General features: G+C 38.3%; 1 protein-coding gene across 6 annotated transcripts in view; it reads right to left on the bottom strand.

Annotated features, from left to right (window-relative positions):
- Positions 1 to 22,453, bottom strand: part of ct (homeobox protein, cut) — a 185,857-nt gene that overhangs the window by 3,853 nt on the left and 159,551 nt on the right. For 4 of the 6 annotated variants that reach the window (XM_074092587.1, XM_074092588.1, XM_074092591.1 and 1 more), the window contains 5 exons: positions 19,590 to 19,691; positions 16,001 to 16,134; positions 15,210 to 15,713; positions 1,266 to 1,459; positions 399 to 544 (listed from right to left, as the gene is read on the bottom strand). In XM_074092587.1, coding sequence (XP_073948688.1) covers positions 399 to 544; positions 1,266 to 1,459; positions 15,210 to 15,713; positions 16,001 to 16,134; positions 19,590 to 19,691 — 1,080 coding nt within the window. The remainder of the gene's footprint in view (positions 1 to 398; positions 545 to 1,265; positions 1,460 to 15,209; positions 15,714 to 16,000; positions 16,135 to 19,589; positions 19,692 to 22,453) is intronic. The other 2 variants (XM_074092592.1, XM_074092590.1) reach the window with 2 other exon arrangements.

Genomic DNA, 22,453 nt, shown 5'->3' with positions numbered 1-22,453 from the left:
GCGGAGCTAGGAGGAGCGCGGGCTGAAAACCAACGCAGTGCACGTGCAGGCTTGCACTCACAACAAATGCTGAGTCAGCTCCTTTTGCCACACAATATTGTTATTACTGTTAGGTTTAGGTTATCACGGTTTTTTTGTGGCAATAAATTATTTATTTCTTTCTTTCTTTAAAAAGACGATAGCTTATTATAATTATTTAAATTATCAGTTAGGAAGTTGTAAGCATCTTATAGGTGCCTGTATCCAGCTGTTCCTTGCTCAAGTATTCTTTGTACTACTTACTAATGTGTTGGTCTAGCCAGATGTCAGGTCGGTAGTTCTCCAAAAATTCGATATAATTATGTTACACACGGTCGATTTGAATGCTGGAGTTTATCTTGAAAAGATAATATACGTACCCAGGGAAGCCGTCGCGGTTGTGTCGCATGTCGTCCACTCTCCGGGTCATAATCTTCGCCAGCTCCTCCTGGTAAATGCGGACCACCTTCTCCTGGGGGATGTCGTCATTCTCGTATTTTTTCAGTCTTCTGTTTTGACTCGAGTCCTGGAACGTTGAGAATGCAGCCGTGAATATAGGAACAAGATGTTAATCAATATAAAAACCTCAGTCTTTTTTATTTTAAGTTAGCTTGGCTTTGCCCTCATCTGCACTTGCATCAGGTGAGATAGCGGTCAATCACGGTCAGCTTTATGTAAAAAAAACTGAATAGTATGCAACCTCGCTAAATCAGTTCATTTGAGTATGCTTCATTTGTAACTAAGAATTTTGATTATGATAGTGAGAGCGCTTTCTGGAGACACGGCGTTGCTCTTGCCAAGTTGATTTAATTAACACCATACATACTTGCATAGGCAGTCAAACTCCCGCTAATATTATTAACGCGAAAGTTTGTGAGTATGTTTATGTGTGTCTATGTATGTTGGCTGGACATTCATACTAATATTATAAATGCGAAAGTGTGTTTGTATGTTTGTCCGTCTTTCTCGTCGAAACGGAGCGACGGATCGTCGTGATTTTTGGCATAGATGAGAGTGACATGATGCCATTTTTAGGATTTCCGTGGGTATTTAGCAAAATCTCCCGGAATTTCAATTCTAATGACGGATAATGGATTAAGCGTGCGAAGCCGCGGGTAAAATCTAGCATAGTTTAGTATTAATTATTAAAGTAATTTACATTAGAATATAGATAGATACTGTTATAAATGCAAATGATACACACAACTTTAAATGACTGATTACTGATTACATAATATCTGTCTTACCTTATTAGAGAATGGTGAGAGGCACTGAGTGCGGGGAGAGTTCGAGTCGTCGTTACTCCTCGAGTCGTCATTGTTCGGCTGGCTGGGGGTCTTCATGAGGTGGGAGGCTTCAGTCAGGATGTGGGCTAGTCGCTCATCACCCTCCCCCTCCCCTCGCCCGAACCCTGGGCCCATGTTGCCTTCCTTCGAACCAACTGGAAAAAGAAAAGGAACATTGTGGATACGGGATCATGATTTGGCATTATAAATAAAAAGGCGCGAAAAACCATATTAACATAGCTACCAGAGCAGAGACCTTATTGTCTAACGCACTCGCAATCACGATCGTTTTCACTACTTCTTTCTGTTACACAGTATGAGATGAGGATAGAAAGGGATGGTGAATTGGTGAAGCGATCGCCAGTGCCAGGGCGTTAGACATTACGACCTGAGGAAATAGCTAGCCAAAAAGATATTTGACGCAGTCTGTATCGACAACGCGTATAAAGGTCACAGCTCATTACAACCACCCGGCACCCGACCAGCACCGCCTCGCTTCGAGAGGTTAGTATTCTTCATTATATTTGTATGGGGACCACTCGGTGACAGCCCGCTGCTCACCACCATAGCACGTTATTATAGCACGTTAGTACTAATATATATTCTGTGACCATAGTGACTACTAGGAAATTCGTGGACCACCTGTCGACAACGAGTGGACGCTGAAAGTCGAGGCGGTGCTGGTCAAGTGCCGGGTGGCTCTAATGTACTGTGCCCTTAAGCGTTTTCGCTGTTATATAACTTTGCAGTATCTTGAACGCATATGTGCGTTTCGAGTGTGAAATTTAGTCTCGAGTTTGACAGACACAATACCAATGCGTCGTACAAGTACAAGTACCACTTCCTTGTGCTGCTGTTACTTTTTTATTTATTTTTTATTTTGGTGTCAAATTTTGCAAAAATAATTCCTTTTCCTTTCTCTTCAACAATGCATATAAAATATCTCATCTATTATTTAATTTCATTCATGTTCTATTAAAGTAAAAAAGTATTGATTTATTATATCATATAATAACACAATATACATGTTGGTGTTCTTAAAACTAGCATTGTGTGACCAAGATTGATTGCGTGTGCGTCGTTTATCAGAATATTTGTTCACAATTACTACCCACATGCATATGCAAGTACAGATCAGCTATGATCTCCCACACATGTTTTAATTGCCGCTAAAGTGTAACACCGACGATTCATAAACGCTTGCCAAGTAATAAATACAAAAGTTATATTTGGTACAATTGAAATTAGGCGAGCCGTTAAAACTGTTAAATGAATAGTGCGTTAAAGATAATCGTTGAATGGGAACGAGCACTCATCGCGTAAGCCCGTAATCCAAAAACGTCGCGCGCGCACCCATAAACAAGCAGAAATACGCGCGAAAACCGCCGCCATATTGTGGTCATTCATCCTGTCAACATATTGTCTGTGGCCGCACAATGAAATGATACTATTTAGATGCTGATTTATGTCCAGCATTAGGTTAATTAAAGTCTCTAATTAGTTCGGAGGGATACGTTTAAAATAATGTTCTAGCAAATGCTTGGGGATAACTCGCCTTTATGTTCGGACTTATGGTTAAATGTGGAAATATCTGACCAGATACAGGATTCCAGCTGTTTGCGAGGGCATAGCAGTGAGAAGTGAGGCGATTCATGGGCGGTATACTTATATTCTGCCATAATTAACGCCTGAATGCCTATATTTGTCGCTAGTCACACAGCAATGGCTTGTGCAAGGATCGTCTATCACTTTTAAAACTATTCGGGAAACCATCTCAATCACTTAGCAATCGCTCGTCTCTCAAGTAGCTCTACCTCTAGAGTTTCTAAATTGTCAGCCGAATATTTTTTTATTGATAGAAGATTTTATTCAGAAAAATTCATGTATCTTTTAGGAAAAATAGGATAGCTTAAAAGGTTCAGTTTTAAAATTTCTGTGTCTTATCTGCAAGACAACTTTAGGGTTTGTCTGTGACTAAAAAAATATCCGTTAGTAAATATAACTTCCTTTGGAGGTTAAGGACTGCATTGTCTTATTTGCTCTGTGGTTTTTTAATGGCTCCAAGAATGGCTCGAGGAGTCGAGTATTAATTTCAAAGATCACAAAGAAGTGTTTAAATTTTATTTTAAAACCGACATTAACAAAATCGTTTTCCGAAAACTGAGTGTTTATTTTAAATGTGGTTTCAATTCTGAGTCGAAGCTGCAGAATGCAGCATTGTTTTCGCTTTGAGTTTTATTGCCAAGTAAACCGTTAATTTATTGGGAAATAAGGAATTATTTATAAGGTAAATATACTTAAGTATTATTTCATCATTAGCGGTGGAAATCCATTTTTTCTCACGTCCCAAATAGACGCAACGAGACCACGAAATGACTATGTCCTTCTGTAGAGTTTTTTACCATTCACAGTCTCCTAACGACTTATGACTAAGCGAACGTGATCTAAATAAATTCGTAAGTATGGCCGCCACGGTTTTTAGATTATAATCTTACACAGCCATAATGTCTCGAGTTTCAACTCGTAAACGTACAATAACTCCATATACGTGATTCGGAGTTATAATTGCTGCATTTACTTTTTAATGCTTGCCTAATGCGAGACTCTCTAAACATCAGGTTTTACAAGTAGAAATATAAGTGCCCAATTTGTGGTCGATCCCGCCAAAAATAAATAACAATTGTCGCGATAAAATCTATTTTTAAACACACGCTCGACGAATTAGCTGACATTGAAATTATGTTTAAAACATTAGATTTCGCGCATAAAAATTTCCGTCATGTCAATAACGATCGAATTAGGATGTATGTCGTGTCCATTCAGTCGCGCCGCCAATTTGTTTGTTTCGGCTTCATTCTTCGACATGGGTACGTGGCCAATAGATTTCAAACCACGTATATTTTGCCTTTGATCTTCTTGTGTTATTTTGTTATTCCGCGTACGACACGCGGACGATTACCGGGACGTGCCGCGAGCCGGTCGCAGTTCGCGCGCTGTCAATGCATCCCGCCATCTTGTGCACGGCAGACCAACATGGCGGCATCAATTACACTCATTTAGGTACTTATCGAGCCCGCCTGAGCCCTTATCTCAGCTTAAGACTATAAAGCATACGGCGATTATGATCTGCTTTTATTACCAGTCGTTACGATGTGCATTTTTGATGGATATTTAAAGTTAAAAAAGGAGCTCTCAATTAATGTCGTCCGGTCACGGAAGCTTTGTATTTATCGGATAGTATTTGATCGCGCTGCCCCCCGGGGGACAAAGGCTAAGTGTAAATTCGAGCAATAATTCCATAATTCTGGTATAATATAAAAAGGTGATATATTTGTTTATGCGACACAGAATCGCGTGCGTGCACGCGAAAACTATTTCTTTGTAACTGTTATTGATTGCTATTGCCGTATGAATATTCAAAGGCTTTGGAAACTAAAGGGGAGGCGTGCCCTAAATTATCGTGTCACGGTGACATAGTGAAAAAGTGTTTCGTATTCGTTAGTCATTTAGTTTTTAGTGAAATCGAATGGGACGCGGAGCGGGCGGTTCGAGATTGTAAATGAGGGTAGTAGCAAGAAAGGGGTGAGAAGTCACGCGGCGATCGATGGCTCATTTGCATCGCGGCGTCCGCGCGGGCGTCACGCGCTGAAAGTGTTGCCGGTGAGGAAAAAATGCCGCATTTGAATTGTTAATTCAATGCAAAAGAAATAGTTGCATAAACTTTTCGACGCTAAAATTAGGTGTTAAATGTTGCGAGGTTGAAATGTACAAATGGTGCTGCACGTAGGTACGATCGCGATTTCTCCAATTCTATTTTCATTTTCCGACCTAAGGACTTTGAGAAGGTGCATCGCATTACTACTATCTGGGTCAATGCTTGTGCCATTGTTGGGGACCTCGGACTGTTTTCTGATGTCACGTATGTGACATCTGCTCGTGTGTCATGTCTCATCGGAGTGGCTATCAATTTGATGCTGTCACGTGAACCGCACGGATGAACTTTAGAATTATACTCGTACTGGACGATTTCCCTGTACGAGACTAGTATTTGGTGATAATTCCAAATAGTTTCTAAACTTTATAGGCCGAACAAAACCTTTCCGTGCGACGATTACTAAATGACACTCAACAGAAATTACAGGAAGTTGTACCAAGGCTCAGACACGGAGATTCGGTTTCTCGTTTCGGTTGGCATGTTCTCGTCGGCGTATCGACGTTGCGTGCGTAGGGTCGGTTGATCGGTATCGCGTGCGCCGGGGGCACCGACCACAATTGATTCCACAAGAGGCTGAGTGATGTGCAAGTTACCGGTTATTCGACGGTTGACAGTAATGGCTGTATACGCAACACCTTTGCGCAAAAAAAATTAGGCATAGAGTATTCAGGAGTGACGTTTTAATTTAAATTCAGCGATTAAAAAATATATATTTTATACGATGATGTTTAATGCGTTTAGTTTGAAGTCAAGAGGTTGTCGCGTTTCGTTTGTAACTTGTATCCGTGGCTACAGAATGTTGCAACACAAACGCTAAATACAATTTGATGGTGCTTTCTCTCTCGTATTATAGGTGTAATAAAAGTAGAGGACATTCGGCCCGCCGGGGGCCGGTAGCATTAATTTTTTTATACCGGCACAAAAACTAACAGAACAAGTGCAATAATGGATCAAGATTAGATTATATTTTTGTTGTAATTCCCGGGATTTACGTAGAATACGTATACTTAGATGCCATCGGTACTGGTTTTAGTGGTTTAGATCAAAATCTACAATTGTTTCTTGTTTTAAATGTCTGTCACAATAGACAATAACAAGCATGTACCAACCGATATCACTTAAATTTCAATGTATCCGTCAAGACAGAAGCCCAAAAATTAAAAAAAATACTGGCTGACAACAGAAAATTGACAAAAAAAACCCACCACAGACAATATCAGTCGTAATTTAAGTAAAACCAGCCAGCTACACTACAGGTAATCCGTTTAGTGCGAGGTAAAAATCCCCCGTGCCCGTAGTTCGCAACTGCCGTAACTAGATTCGATAATCAATTTACAACTGCGAGTTCGGGGCGGCTAAGAGGTTATGTTTTATAATGAAAACGAGGGAAAAGGCTTCTTTATAAACGTAGATCATTATACTCGTAAATTGTACGGTTGTTTATAAGAAGATAAACATACGAAAATTAAACTGTTGTAAAAGTTTCTGTTTTCTAAACGTCCCGCGTGTTACGAAGTATATCAGGCCTCTGTACCACAAACGTTACAAGTGCTACAATTCCACATAAATGCCACTTTTTTGTATGAGAATGTTAACAATTATGTCGATTTGTAGCACTTGTAATTTTTGTGGTACTAGGGCCAGGTATCTTTCGACGAAATAACCATTTGAAAACAAGTTATAAGAGTGTCCTAAATATGACACCTGACAGTATAATCATCAATTTGTACAGAAACGTAAACAAAGTCACAGGATAAAGGTGAAAACTCGAAAAATCGCTTCATTCGTCGCTCCGACAGAAACGCCAAACATCGGCCTCAGGGGGCTGATCGAAACTTTTAACGATACCAAAGTTTTTTAACGAAATAACCAAATTCCGCGCGCACCGTAACGGAGTTAGACGCTTTAGGTTTCCGCTGAGTATGGATGCAGGCGATACTTCAGCGTACAGAAGAGATTAGAGAAACCTAATAGATACGTTGATGATTTACTTGATTGTTATAGAAAGATATATTGATGATTTACTTTGACAATTTGATGTAAAAAAATGTTTCTATGTAACCTGACTGAGTGAAAATTAACGCTTAGCCTAAACCAATAGACCATAAGATTCATGTTAAGATACATACTTATTGCATTTTTAGGGGACTTTCATGACCAACATGCTGTTTTTGTATTTGAAGGTAATTGACAGGTAAAATAAGAATTAAGTCCTACTAAATTAAAATGGTACTCGAAAGAACGAAAAAGACCTCTCAACATACAAGAAGCGATTCCGTAGTATGTTTTTTTTTATTCTCTCATGTAATTTTGGCATAGGTGACACAACATGTAATGCAATAAAATTAATATTGACAAATTATAAGAGAGAAGATAAAAGGAAAATCTAAGGCAAGAACCTTGACTACTGTCGCCGCAAATACTTAGTTAAACGATTAGCACGTCTATCTCGTGTCGTACTTAACACAACTTTTTACAGCGCAATATAAAATGCAACGTTTTTTTTAATTACTAATCGCTAAAGCTACTGTTCATTTTTCAGTCTCGCCAGTTAAAGCATCGATACACATTTATTGATTGTTGCGATTGATTGCCGGCAAGCACGCGACGCGCGTGTGAAAGAAGCTTTATTGTTTCAAACTATTGGCATAAGAAACGATTTTTATTTGGTATAAAAAGTTTCAAGACTCGAGTTCTTTATTGATTAACGAACTACAACTTTTTTGGATTAAAAAAGGTTTTAGTTCATTGATATATGAAACCTCCGCATAGTAACACCTGTGAGTATTAGTTATGTATTATATAGTTAGAGTAGAGCATGAGACTTTTACTAACAAAAAGCGATATCATTTTGCTTGCATTTCAAAATGGCTACAATATCTTTTGGGTTTTGAATGTTGGTCTCGTGAACACTAAGCACTTAACGAAACGCTTGCGCTTAAGCTAACTAACAGTTATTAGCGCTATTTAAGCCCTAATAATACCCACTTTAAGTGGGGGCCAGTGAACAATAAACATGACAATTAACTCCTATTAATAGATCTGCAATAGTTTCATCAACGCTCGAATAAACTCTAATTCACTGTGGAACAACGAGTCGTTCACAGCCTGCATTAATTCTTACTAATTATGCAAGCCGAGATATAAAATGGCCGGTCACAAATCCCGTCCCAAGTGACATGTTAAACAGGCCGTCTTGCGGGACAGATGCCTGAGTTATATGCAGCGCAAGTAGAGGAAACACTGGTAATTAATTTAAACGAATAATATGTCACGATGCACTTAATTTCCTATTAAACTGTTTGGAGATAAACAAGATGGCGGTGGTTCGATTGTTTCGCGCGCGAATGCTAAGTTTTTTTTTTAATTTATGGCGTTGATAGAGCGGCCTTTCGGCCAGTATCGTACGGACATGAGAAATGTTTTAAGAATTTTTGGTAGAGTCCAGTTCCGTGGAAGGAATCAATGATTAATAAATGCGAATGTTGACTGCGTGTCGAGCTTAATGAGGTAGCGTTGACATCGAACTTTGTTGCGGAGCTAATTTTGTCTTGTTTTCGATGGTTATCGCAAAATCGAAGCGAAAGCAATCGCGCGTGGGTGGGTGACGAATGCGTTGACGGGTTTACGGCCGGCCGCGGCTTATTCGAATAATTATCGCGGCCGTGAGCGTTAATAATGAGAATAATATAATGAGAATATCCTTTTGGCGGCAAAACATATCCCGATTTAGACGGTATTGTTGTCCATTTTACGTTCCATATGGAATGGATTGCGTGCTGGCCAGTTGTGTCAATATTGTCGATGGAACGAGCGTAGCGATGAATGTTTGCAAGCCATTAAACTGTCAAATTGACGTGTGAACTGGTGTGATTGTGTTCAGAGAAAAAAAACAGGCATCGATTATACAGAATTGACATTGAGTTTTTTTTTTCGAAACTTGTTTTGGACGGAAGCTTTGTGTCTTGGAGTCTTTAGCTTGCACAGGCGTCCGGTTGTTGATCGATGTTCGATATTATTTTAGCAAATTTTATTTATATTACGCTGTAATAACAATTTTACGATTAATAAATAAAGAGTTCCGCCGGCGTTGGCCTCAGCACAATTAATTTGATAGCAACTGAAATTAAACAAACAACTAAAATAAGATGCAGTAAATTATTGCAATCAAGTCTGGTGATAAATTTTCGTTTACATTTAATTCTACCACTACACACGCGTTTTGATGAGCGCTCTCTGAAGCTCTATGCTAGCTGTCGTAAAACTATTCAATCTGTTTTAATGTAAAATTTTGTCTATGGCATTTTTTTAAAAGATTATTTTACAGTTTCGCTCTTGTTTTATGGCTGCATTATGGAAATAACCAGTAAATAACCGAGAATTAATTTTAGGAAAACTATTCGTAAAATTTGATTGCATCATTGTATTAAGAAAAGCATATTTCCATGTTTTTGTTTAAGAGATTACAAAAGCTTTGGAATACAAGTTTCATCTTCAATCTCAAAAAAGTATGTGGTAGTAATATTCAAGTATGTATAAAAACGTTTTTATCCAAAAAATACTGTTTTTACTCGTTAGATTTGAATGCCATTAATCAGCAATTGACCATGAGACCAGTGCCATCTATCGATTGTTGGGAAAACCACTCTTCTATCCTAATAGAAAGTGCCATCTATACTATATTTTATCCTGCTTCAGCTTAAACAAAGAAAACAATGATAAAACACAATTCCAGGCCAATTAATGCTTCCCTAGAATTAAACGATCTAATAATAGCTGAATCGCTGAAACAACTGTAAAGTGTAAACTCGGTGACATTTCGTTGCGCTTAAATCTTAATACATGGGAATGTTGGTGGCGTTGATATATAGATGGCGTTAATTCGAACGTTATTTTTGGAGGTTAGAATATCTATTCTATACTCCTATGATTTTAGTAAAGAGGTCTTCTCGTTATATAAAAGTCTAAAATTACCTATAGAGGTGTAAATAGAATTTTAGTACAAGAAGCCGTTTAAAGGTTACTAATTGTAACAATTTCTCTGAGTAAAATTTATTTGCTGAACAAGAGATGTGTCAAGAACGATGTGACACGTCGTCTTCTCAGTAAACCGTAGATGCTATTTATATTATAACGTTTAATATAAATTAAACCTACGCATAAACTTCGTTAATTACATAAAATAATTTCCTTCGACTAAAAAAACGATCGAAGATGAACTTTTATTTCACCTAGGCTGCGTTTTTATAGCGATTGAAGTACCTCAGTTATAAACTGGCATGTATTATACATGAATTAAGGCATAATGGCACAATTACTACGAGGATTAGGTTATTGGCCGTCCTGCTCTCGCATTCACGACAATTACAATTACGGTTTGGTATAAAATCATAAAGTATATAATGAGACACGGTATTATAATCATAAATATGCCCTTAAAGAGGCCTGATTGCTTCGTCGGAACCCGTCAAAGGGCCCGCCGGCCGGCGGCATTCCTCGTCGCATAATTTCCTGACCCCTGCACTAGCGCGGCCACTCGACAACAGATGGCGTTACGCGCGCGTTGTTGCGCGCATACCAAACTTTTCCGCGCTTTTTTCGAGTTATTTCAGAGTAAACACTGTTAAACGGCTATTCAGTTTTTCAGACGGTTTCTAAGTGGCTGCGTCGCGATACTTTTTGCTGGAACGCGCGTTGTAATAATACTAATGATTGCGTTGTAAATTAAGTCCATCTTACTCTTCGTAATTTCATAAATATGTCTGTGGTTGATGCATTCATGGCCGTTTAATAGCCGTGCTTTCCGTTTCCTATTAATCTAGACCAAATTACATTTAATTCCGCCACTCGCCGAGAGATGGCGCGCGGATGCACATAAAATTCGCGGCGAGCATTCCTAACAAACAAAAGAAGATCAAAAACAACAACGAAATTATAAAATCAAAATCTGTTTTAGTGACGTTCTACAAAAGGTTATCGGTTAGTCAAAAGTTACCGATTCGCCCGTAAGCTGGAAGTTATGTAAAACTTTTAAACAGGGTCCGTAATGGCCCCGGCACATTCGATCGGGCGGGTATCGGGTAATTATTATGTGATTATCAGACGTTCGCCGGATTTTCGTGTTTGTTTTAAACTTTATGATTTATGAGGAATTGACCTTGTTGACTGCGGGAGGTGTTGACACGCCCCTGTGTTAGCAACACTGGGTTTATACGGGTTTAATTTACTGCTTAACCGTACCGTGCATTTCGAAACGAAAATCCAGTTAAATTTTGTTCATTTTGTTGCTACATGTATCGTCTTTGAACTTCGCTGGTTACTGGCCACTAATAAAATCAATTCAAATTTGGAATTCGGTACGAGTTTGGAAGCCATTTGCGTCCACTTCGCCAGAGCTAACACACTTGCAAAGTTGCCAACTTAACAGTTTAAAATGTTCTGACGGCGTGTTCCGAACGTGACTTGCCATTGATAATAATTGCGTGAACGTTATGCCTGTCTTAACTTGCATTAATAGATGTTATATGAATTGCTTACTAGCTTTTTATGCATCTGAATAAGAATGACTTTATCATGAAATAGTGTTTCGTAGCGATGTTTTGATGTACAACGAAACAGTTCTCATGCAAGTTTCGATTCGTCGCAACGTTTAAACGCTCGAAAACTCAATTGAATATTAAAATTTGCTTAGCATTAAACTAAGCGAGGGTTTGAGCATCGAGGAGGCAACTTCGAGCGTAAACCCTTGGCCTGCGCCGCCCGATAGTGCCATTGAAAATAGATTTTCACGCGTCTCAAATGCTTTAAACTTTGTCCAAACACTGCTGTTCCGGATTTGAAATACTCAACACGATTTTTTTTCCAAACGTACGGTGAACAGTTTTCAGATTTATAGTAACGTCTAAGAGTTGGAAATACCTATGTGCTTATAATAAATAAAATAATAACGATTTATTTTACAAATTTAATCAGAGTTTTTGCGAAATTTACTCTTGTATTTTATCGGATGCGACATAAGGGCTTATTTACAATGAAGTGTAACAGTGACGCCTGAAAAATAGCTGGCTGGCTCTCGTCACTGATGCGTGTTGCCAGTAATAAGAACAATTATTACTACCGCCATAACTATACTTAATTGGACCGATAGATTACGCGAATAAATAATATGCGGTTAACCCATACCAAGCTTAATGGCCGTGAAAAAAGTAGATCTTTATTTCACCCGGATTCTTTCTAATATACGTTGATGGGTTACCGATTTATTCGTGGCAGCCGTTCGCCGGATATTATACTCAGTCACGACACTAAAATATCGGTTAGGAAAGCACATCACTAGTGACGGACGCAGCAGTAAAATTCTATATTTAAAAATTATAGAGCATTTTCGCGGCGTAGAGTTTTCTGCCATACGCGGCGGTGTTGCTAGTTAATGGTAAGTGTTGCAAGCTTCATGTCTGCAGTTTAATAAAAAAGTTAATAAAGGTTGATAGCACATTACAAATCCCGCCTTCCTCGGCAATTAATATGGCGTTTTTGCGTTTTTTCTTAGCCTTGGCGCGGTAACAAATTGTAAGGGTGGGTTATATTGTAATTGGTTTTATTGTCTATGCCACACGTGGCGTTTTTAGGTTAATGAAGGTGGCGTGTTCCGGTCATTAGAAGGGTTAATTTGTCAAACATAAATAGATATTTATTCATACATAATAGCGTAATACTACCTGATACTTCATTCATAAACTTTCACGAAAAAAAAATATAAAACGCCCGTCCCGTTCCGCGGACCGCCTCTCAATTCATTTTCCAAATTCAGAAAAGACAAAGTCGCACAGCGCGAGCAAACAGAGACGGCTCCCGAAAGAATCAAAAAGAATCCACGCTGTAAAGCAGTGTACACATTAATGACAAAGGACGAGGTATAAATCTGCGGAGACAATGGCACCGTTGTGCATTAGCCTTTGTCCGCATCGATAGGGATGGACTCAAATAGATTGAATTTCAGATAATTCCGAAGGGTTACGGTTTTCTTATTTGCCGCGTAATTGTACGGTTTTTATTGAGGTCCAGGAATTTAAATGGCGATTTATCGGTGTGTTGATTTGCACTTTTGCGGATTATGTTTGTATTCATGTAGGTATTTCATTAAGCTTAGAGGTTTGAGGCTGTCCAAGAAAATGTTACTCAAATTTTAATACCCTTCAATTGGTTAATATAATATTTTGATCATATTAACATGCTGAAGAAAATCATACCTAGAGTCCTGAGTGACAAGGAAGGCAAAAGTTCATTACCGCTAATTATTTTTTCATTGACAGAAAAGTTTTGAGTTTATGATTTCTAGAAGCCTAAATGATACCATGCAAAACTAACCTCGTCTAACTTTTCATCAAGTGGCACTCCCTTAGAAAAAACCGGTAATTTGATTGTTTGTTTCTCTTTGGCTCGGGTTCCGTTAGCGTACTAATATCGAACGGCCTCGTTAAGAGTCCGTTGTCCATAATGATCTGCTTAGTGGTTGCATACACCCACCACGCGTGGGAACGGATGGGTACTCTAGTATTCTGATACGTAGTGATTAGGTTTCATTTAACATTTGTATTTGTACTTGCAATTATTTCTTTGATGACGCTCCTAACGCAAAAAGTTAATTCAGGAATTGGTGAAAGAATAGTATGAAAAAAATATTTATTTATCATTATTTTATTCGTGCATCCTGTTTGAAATTTCGTAAAGTAAAACAAATGATTGGAAATAAGAAAAAAAATACGATGATTAACTTGCCCTTAAAAAAAATCTATTCAAGTGAATTTTCGACGAAACAAAGTAATATGTTATTATGCTAAAAATACCGTTTACATGTACTAACTTCATATTCCGATACAGCTTTGTGTCTAGTACAATAGACCGGACTGGTATCGCCATGATTGCTCAATACCATGTCATTATCCTACGTTTCCTAGTTTCCCACGTGTCCTACGTCCACGTAATGTCGCAATGTTGTTTCACACGAGACATTTGCATGTCTTTTCAAATTACGTGTGCCAGCGTCTTACGTTTCCGATTTTAGCGCTCAAACCGTAAAGGCGTGTCTCATTACTATTTTGTTGTCTATGGCATTTGTTTTTTTTAATAGCGTTTAAGAAGTTCCAGTTTCAGTGTTGTAGTGATTCTAAGTTTATGCACTGTCGAGAATATTGTAAAACTATCTAGTCGTAGTAAAAACCAAGTTTCAAGGGAATTAGAATATCATTAAATAATTTTACAAGGAACGGCATTTGAACTGCAAAGCCGAAGCTAGAGACGTGTCCGCTTACTTTTCCAACCAATACCGATTTAATCGGTAAAGTGTTATTTAAAATAGAACATGGCGGACATTATTAACAAAAGAAACACGTATTAAAACAATAAATCGAAGTCACAGACACCCCGGGAGGATGCAGTTGCCGGCGGGGTGTGCTCGCTTGACCATATCTATTTAGTCTGCCCCCTCCCCTTTTGTTGAGGTGGGGGTGGGGGTTTAGTTTCAGATCTTTCCGCTGTAGTGTCACGCGACGGGAGGGGACAAGGACGGGGTCAGGAAAACAAAAACAAAAAAAATAAAAAGTTAACCTAAAAGTGCGGACGCCATTGGCCAATCATTCTCAGCACAAAATGATTGAGCAACGGTTAAGTGCATAAAAATAAGACAGATTATAAGGTCGTTTAACCTATTGTTTTTGTCTAAAGACTCGGTAATCGCTATCTGCATTCCGGCGGTGATTGATGAGCCCTATTGTCAGGTGGCTCGACAAGCCTGATATCGTGCCAAACCGTTCGGAAGATTGCGCTAAGGGGGTGGAATTGATGGACGAAACATGCAAGAGTTGATATAACTTGGCGTTGCATTGAACACACAATTTTTCTTGGCCACACATAAATGGGGTATGCGAATGCGCTAGTGTGTACTTAGCCTAATCATTTGACACTGGCCACGCGATTCGAAAATCGAATTGCTGTACTTTCGCCGCGTGGCCTGTTTCAAATTTAAAACAAAAGACAGCAGACGAGTTTTCTAATCGGTGATTTTTCATTCGAAACAAGTTCAATGAGCTATGTGATAGATAACCCACTTTCGTGTTCGCCGATTATCAAACTTGTCAAAAAATAACATTAAATACGAATAGTACCAAAATAACATTAAATACAAATAGTACCTTTTTTAGGAATGAGTGACTTGAGCAGCATCACAGCGGCCTCATCACACGCCCAAGCGTGCATCTTCCGGTACGAGTCTCTTCCCTTTTCGGTGAGTTTATCCCAAGGCTTGGGTTTTGATAGGAGCTCCGACACGGTTCCCTGGGAGAGTCCAAGGACGTACTTAGCGAACAGCCTCTGTCCTATATTGTGGACGGACAGCAGCTCCCGCACCCGTCGGCTGATATGGAGCGTGTCTAGGTTAGTATTCGCATATTTGTCCATGTTATACCGCAGCATTTCTTGCAGTCTCGCTTCCATGGGGTCTCCTTTGGGGATGAGGGAATCGCCGAGCCTCCCGACGAGAGCGCCGGGGGGTAACGGGCCCATGTCGTCAGCGAAACGGTACGGCCGGTGCTCCTCGAAGCGAAAGGGGCTCGGCGGCGGCAGCGGCAGCGGAGGATTGTTGTTATGATGTGTCGTGTTGTTGTTGAGGGGCGGCGTGCTCGGCCAGTCCTCGCCACCTGTCACAGAGCTCAGTCAGGGAGGGAAGGGGGGAGGAGTCGCGCACAGAACCTACACGGTGCGGCAACGTGGTCCTCCCAGAAGTAGGACCGCGTTCCCGAGGAAATTGAAGCGAACACGGGCTAGCTACGGACACGACAAACACAAAAATCGGGATTCTTTTGTTTGAACTACACAACTTGACTAATTCTGCAAAAGTACTCTTATAAAAGTCATATAACAGTGTTAGCTACGTTTATACGATGTGTAGCTGTATAGTCGTATTAGTCAAGCGGTGGTGGCTCACCTGTCTCGCGTCGTTCGCTGCTTCGCTCTCGCTCGTCGTCGTCGCGCGGCGCGGGCGCAGCGGGCGACCGAAGCGGCTCGGGTTTGCGTTCGGCTCTTTCCGTCGCGTCTCGAAGGTCCATAGAACGGAGCATGCTAGAACAAATGGAGTATTTTTATGTTTTTGACAGTGGATACGTTTATTTAGTTCAAAGCAAATTTAAATGCTTAAAAAATATTTAAAATAGATCATCATCATATCAGCCGTAGGACGTCCACTGTTGGATATAGGCCTCCCCCACAGGCTTCGGTTGGAAGCGGCCGGCATCCACCGTGAACTTGCGGCTTTAACCAGGTTATCCGTCCAGAAAAGGGTTAGAATAGGTACGTCGGTAAAAAGCACTTGATAAAATTTATTACTTTTTTTTGTCACGTTTTAGTACATTTAAAATCTTAACTGATTGCCATTACCTAGAGCCAAATATGCAAAACTTTAACAATATAATGTCGAAATACGATTAAAAATTACATAATACGTTCAAAAGAAACAATTTACGTACAAAATATCAAAGTAACCAATGGAGGGTTCCTGAAATACCTTTAGCCGATGGTGTAATTAAGATAGGGTCATCAGCTGTACCTTAATAAATTGAGCACACGAATTGATTAAAACCATTTCAGGTGAATTAATTAAGTATTGTAATTAATAGGATGTTCCTTATTGGCAATACGCCTTTCATAAATTTATTGAGATTGAACCTTGGAGCCTTCTTAGATAATCATATTTTATCACGGCTCCTATTTAATAATAATAAATTAAGGTACGAATATTGATTTTCTACGCGCTTTGACAGTCTTGTTTCTAGGTTATATCACACAGGCATTTTACACTTTATAAAAAAATGTGTTTATTAAAAACTAGCTGTTGCGTGCGACTTCGTTTGCGAGAGATTTCTTTATAAAAAGTACGCTTTTATTTATTCTGGTCTTGTAATATGATGTATGTAAAATTTCATGGAAATCGGTTCTGTAGTTAAGGCGTGAAAGCGGAACAAACAAATTCACTTTCGCATTTATAATCTTAGTAAGGATTTCTTATTAGAAATCAAGTCGCATTAGTTAAGAAACATTATAAGACCAGAACTATTAAAATATATATTTCTTACGTCTTATAATGTGTATGGTCTCACGTAATAATCAATACGACTGAAGACTTTTATCATAAGACAAGATTTTTTTCATAAAGTTTCTAAGTAGCTACTTAAGAGTAGTGTTACAGTATTTCTAACTGACTTTAAATAGATACCTAACTTGGATTCAGTCACCTTGTTAACTAAACTATAAGGTTTAAAATATAAGGTTTTAGGAATAACTGAGTAATGATTGCACCTATGTATTTTAAGCATTCAGTACTTTTTAAACAAAAAAAAAACTCCACTTTGTAACTCTCTAAAAGTCCACTTTGTTGCTCTTCTAAAATGTTACTTATGTGTTAAATCGTTCGTCTATGCCCAAGTAAATTGCAATGTTTAATTTGGATACACATTAACCATAACAAGTCTTATAAATGTAATATAAGAGTAGCTAGAACCGCTTAGACAGCAATAATGCTGACTAGGGCGCTAAACAGTCCATAAAGATCCCTTCAACGCAAAACTTAACTTAGTATGTTTGTCCATTAAAATCTCAACTAAGGCGAAGTTGGAAGCGCTCAAATCAAACACTAAATTCATACAAAATGTATAGAAATGAGACGTTTAGTCCGTTCACCTGTTAACAGCTACCTAGGGACCGACACAATTCATGCTATAATGAACCATATTGCTGCAGTGCGACTAAATTAGGAAGTTGGGAAACTTAAGCTGTATAAGGGGAGTGGGTGACTACTGTATTTAGCCGCGTGTCCCGATCGCGATCTAATTGGCGATATATTAAATTGTAATTAAGGTACATTGTCGAGGTGTGAACGGCGGGTCGATGCGAGGGCGGATCTGTCGGTCGATTAGTTGAGAAACTGTAGGTGGTTTATGCTCGCCTGGTAATTGGGCTTGTTAGTTATGTCAAGATTTCCTTGATTTCTTTGATCAGCTGAAAGGTGGCCATTGCTGGGCATAGGTCGCATCGCCTTTCAATGAGGGCTATCGCGTATGAATTCGCCACTAGAGGCGCTCTCTCTCCGAAATGTCAAATCTCATAGGTTTTGGGTAAGCTACGCGGGTTTATTTATAATTAGAATAATTTTGTGAATATTTTGCAATATCTGAAATTAATTATGGTAAATATGCGTTCCGGGGCAATGAATGTCTGTGTTTTGAGACAGTTTTGTCTTTCGGAAACCTTTGTCCTCCCTTTTTTCCGAACAAAACGGGGACTATGCAACACTGTGGCATGCTCGATATTTATATGGTATGGTTTTAAGGTGTATTAAATATGATTTTAATCTAAACTTTGTTTTCACGCCCGTAATAACAGACTTTCAAAACCATACTTAAAAACCTCACGCAACAGTGCGCCATCTAGTGAGACAAAAAACGATAGCCCTCATTGCTTGCGATATGTTAAGGACAAAAAAAAGTTTTTTCTGGAATGCAAAGAAGAATAAATAACGCATAAAAAAAGTCCGTTCTATCCGAACTCGTATACTTACTTATTGCCATTAAAAAAAAAACACATAAAAAAGTATGCCAGGCCACCTGAATTAATGTAATGACCTATTTTTAATACTGGAAACAATCATGCCTATAAACAAAAAATAATTGTTTTTGTTTACAGTTTTTTTTTAAGTTAATAACCTTGAGACTCTACCGTCATTACAAGTTGCAAGAACGTCAGCACGTCATTAATACCGCAGAGTTTTACGACCCCATGTCAATATTCTAAGCTGGCAAACTTTCACTATAGCGTTTAACGACTGGCAACACCGATACCCTTGTAGGACTTGGTGACACACTCGCGGGAGTGAGGCGATAGCGCAGTTTTAACAGCCAACACAGAGGTGGCGTAGAGTCGACCTATATACGTCTAATTTATTAAATATTTTTTTAAGTTTACTATTTACATTTGTATGTTTGACAACTTTCTTTCTTTCTTTCTTAAAAAAGTTGTTTTTGTAAAAGAGCTTCTAAGAGATTTTTATTATTAAATTGCAACAAATTAGGTACGTAAAATAAATGGAATATATGTTTTGCTCCTCCGCCAAAACAGCAAAACAGATATTCCTTTTATTTTAACATGGAGCTCCGCAAAGTAACGCCTAAATCTATACAGTATTTAAATTAGGTACCTACCTGGATAAATTAATCTACAGAAAGTTAATAGTTGTTAGTGATCCAGAAGTTGTTAGTGATAAAGCAAGAAGATCCAGATCGACAGTAAAAGTAGTTTTTTACTTAGTTTAGTATCGCTAGTTTCAGGTTTACGTGTTATGTCCCGTAAGAAATATGAACTGCATTGCATTATTACACGTAACAATCACCAAATTTCAAAAAGTACTTGAATAATTCAACTGAACAGCGGGTAACCATAGCGGGTCGGGAGCCGAACCCAAGTAAAGGACGATTTAAGGACATCTTAGTGTCCAACTGTGGGCTAAGTTATAACTAGGGACTCACTTGCTCAAGTGGTGTCTATATGGCTGAGCAGGACGCGGGATCGAATCCCGGAATGGGACAAAGTGCCTCGGGTCGAGGTCGGGCCCCGCCTGGCTGGGCCTCCTAAGAAACGAATTTCACATTTTAAACATACATTTACATACAGACTATAAAACGCCCGCCTCAGCCATCATTTAAAAATATAATACACTAAATATTTCATACTAAAATTTAAGTGTATGACCAGCGAGCAATTTTTTTCTTCGCTTGCGCTTTGAACTAGGGTGGCAAAAGAAAAAGTGGGTCACTGATGGTAGCTCCAAGCGAAAGTTGCTTCTCTGAAATGCTATGATAGAATACCTCATGTGCTGGTAATTTAATCGGCTGTTTACTCACAACACAAGCACATCGTATTTCTCGACATTTAATCATTAAACTGTAGCATCCGGTATGTCGAAATGAATTTTTTTTTTTAAATGTTCCAGGTCTACTCCACATCACTCTATGTTCCTCGGAAGCTTAAAAGCATCTTTGTCTTGGCGAAAGCCTTAAATTTAATACTGCTGCTCCACAATGAATATTTTACCAAACACCATACACCTACTTACAACATGCAAATACATGGAATAACAGAAGGAGTGGCATATTAAACTGATTTAGACTGTAATTTTTTTTAATTATTTTGACCGAAGCAACATGATCACACGGAACTTGTCTTGATGGTAAAATTTGACAAAACATGTTTTAACTTTTGTATTTTTTGACGAGATCTGTTGCCATTCTTGTTTTCGTTTTTGAGACAGCTTGTTATTTATCTTAATATTTGTCGATTGTTTGATTCTACTGGACTACTAAAGCTTTCATCGCAATCGCACATCTCCAAGCTTAAATAATATTATCATAGATACACAGCCTTAAATGTTTAAAATGTGTTTAGTACAGTCAGTGCCCTAACATAAATAACCACTTTTCTATGCAACTAGTATGAAAAAGTGGATACATAAGTTAGGAAACCGATCGTAACTAAAGTAAATAAGTACTATTCAATACTAAAATGAGTTTGTCCATATACCTACCTAATCAGGCCGCAGATTTAATACCAAATCAACATTTGGTACAAAGGTTCTGTTAAGCTTCATTATCAACTTAAAAAACCCTAGAGGCAATAGACGATCAAATTGACCAGTAACTTTAGCACAAATTGCGGGTGAACGGAATCCAAAATATCAATACCGTCTTCAAACAAAAACGGCATCCGGAATATCCGAATAATTCATCAAAAGAGAGAGGCATCTGTTTCAATCGATACCACCCCAAGAAATATGTCTTTGAATCACCCCTTTTGCAGCGCTGATCAAATCGTCACTGATTCTTTAATTACTTTAAGCTCGGTAATAGACAAGGGAATTAATTAAATATTTTGTATCGTTAGAGAAATTTGTTGCATTTGAAATTCGTACAGTATTTACAAGTACAAGGTGTTAATTAAATAACTGAAAACCTCAGACACCCCAAAAATATGATTTCATATTAAATAAGTTGATTGAATTTATTTTTAAATACCTATATTCATTATTTTAAAAGATATTGGTGTGTTTTGCTAAGTCAGTAATTATACTTCATTTATAACTCTACACATGATTTGTATTTGTCATATTATTATGCGCTTTACACGTTTTTAGAAGAAAATCACGTGACAGCAAACCGGCCAGTATTAAGTTATCGAAATAGTATACAACCTCGCTAAAATATTTAATTGGCGCCTGTTGCAGTCGTAACTTTTAGACGGCACAGTAAAAAAGGAATTTAAAAACACAAACACAACCTGATTTAAAACATAGTGTAATCGATTCTATTCTCGATTCTGATTTTATTTATGTAACCTTTTTGTTTTTCCTTTTTGTACAATAAAGAGTATAAACAAACAAACAAACAAACAAACTACTTTCTGGTTTTCAGTTATTTAATTAACACCTTGTATATGCATTTTATTGGTTTTTACGTTTTGTTTGTTTGGAAAGAACGACTTTCTGTCAAGTTTCTTGAGGCGCGTTCTACTAGGCATAAACCATCGTCTTTCCGAAAGCGCTCTTAGATAAAAAATGTCAGAAGGGCCATTTGCGGCCTTTTTTTCAGAATAAAATTTTTGATTTTGAATTTGACTATTTTTACATGTTTAACTTTCAAATTTAGCAGAGTTTGTATGTTTGCTTGCATATTGAATTTCACTTATTGCTAGTGATCGAAATATCTTGTTTGGAAAGGATACTTATGTATGTACAGTCGGGGCATACATATCTGTGTGTGTGTCATATGTTGTGTAGCTATGGCGTCAAATGTATGTGTGCATTGACTTTACGATTAATGGCGTATAGGTATATAGAGATCTTTGATGTCGTGATAACATAACATATCAAATCGCAACAAGCCAAGAAGGGATTAAATTTAAAACTAGAGTCAAGAAATGGCTGTTGATGAAAAGTTTTTACAATTAATTATGAATATTTTAGAAGTTAGGATACCTAGTTAAGCTTGTTTTAAGCTGCTGAACCTTTTATATGATATTATATGATCTTACGATTTGGATGTAAATTTACGGGTGAATCAAACCATTTGCATAACAGTTAGTTTTAAATTAACTAATTTGTCATGAGGGACAGATACCAGGCAACAATGAGCGTGTAGGCGTTCCAGAAGTCACGCGTGACGTCACAATCGAACGCTATCAGCCAAATCATCGGCCGCCGATAACGAGGCCCCGCCCCGTTCGATCGAGCTGACCAATCGCCGCCCGATTGATTGGTCAACGGACGCCTTTGAAAATGGAACATACGAAAACAAACGAAACGCATACCACCAAACATTGACATAGAACGCACATATTG

This window comes from Choristoneura fumiferana, chromosome 9 (genome assembly GCF_025370935.1).
Source record: "Choristoneura fumiferana chromosome 9, NRCan_CFum_1, whole genome shotgun sequence".
NCBI lineage: Eukaryota > Metazoa > Arthropoda > Insecta > Lepidoptera > Tortricidae > Choristoneura > Choristoneura fumiferana.
Note: the sequence above shows the minus strand (reverse complement) of the source record. Positions and strands in the feature narration are given on the sequence as shown.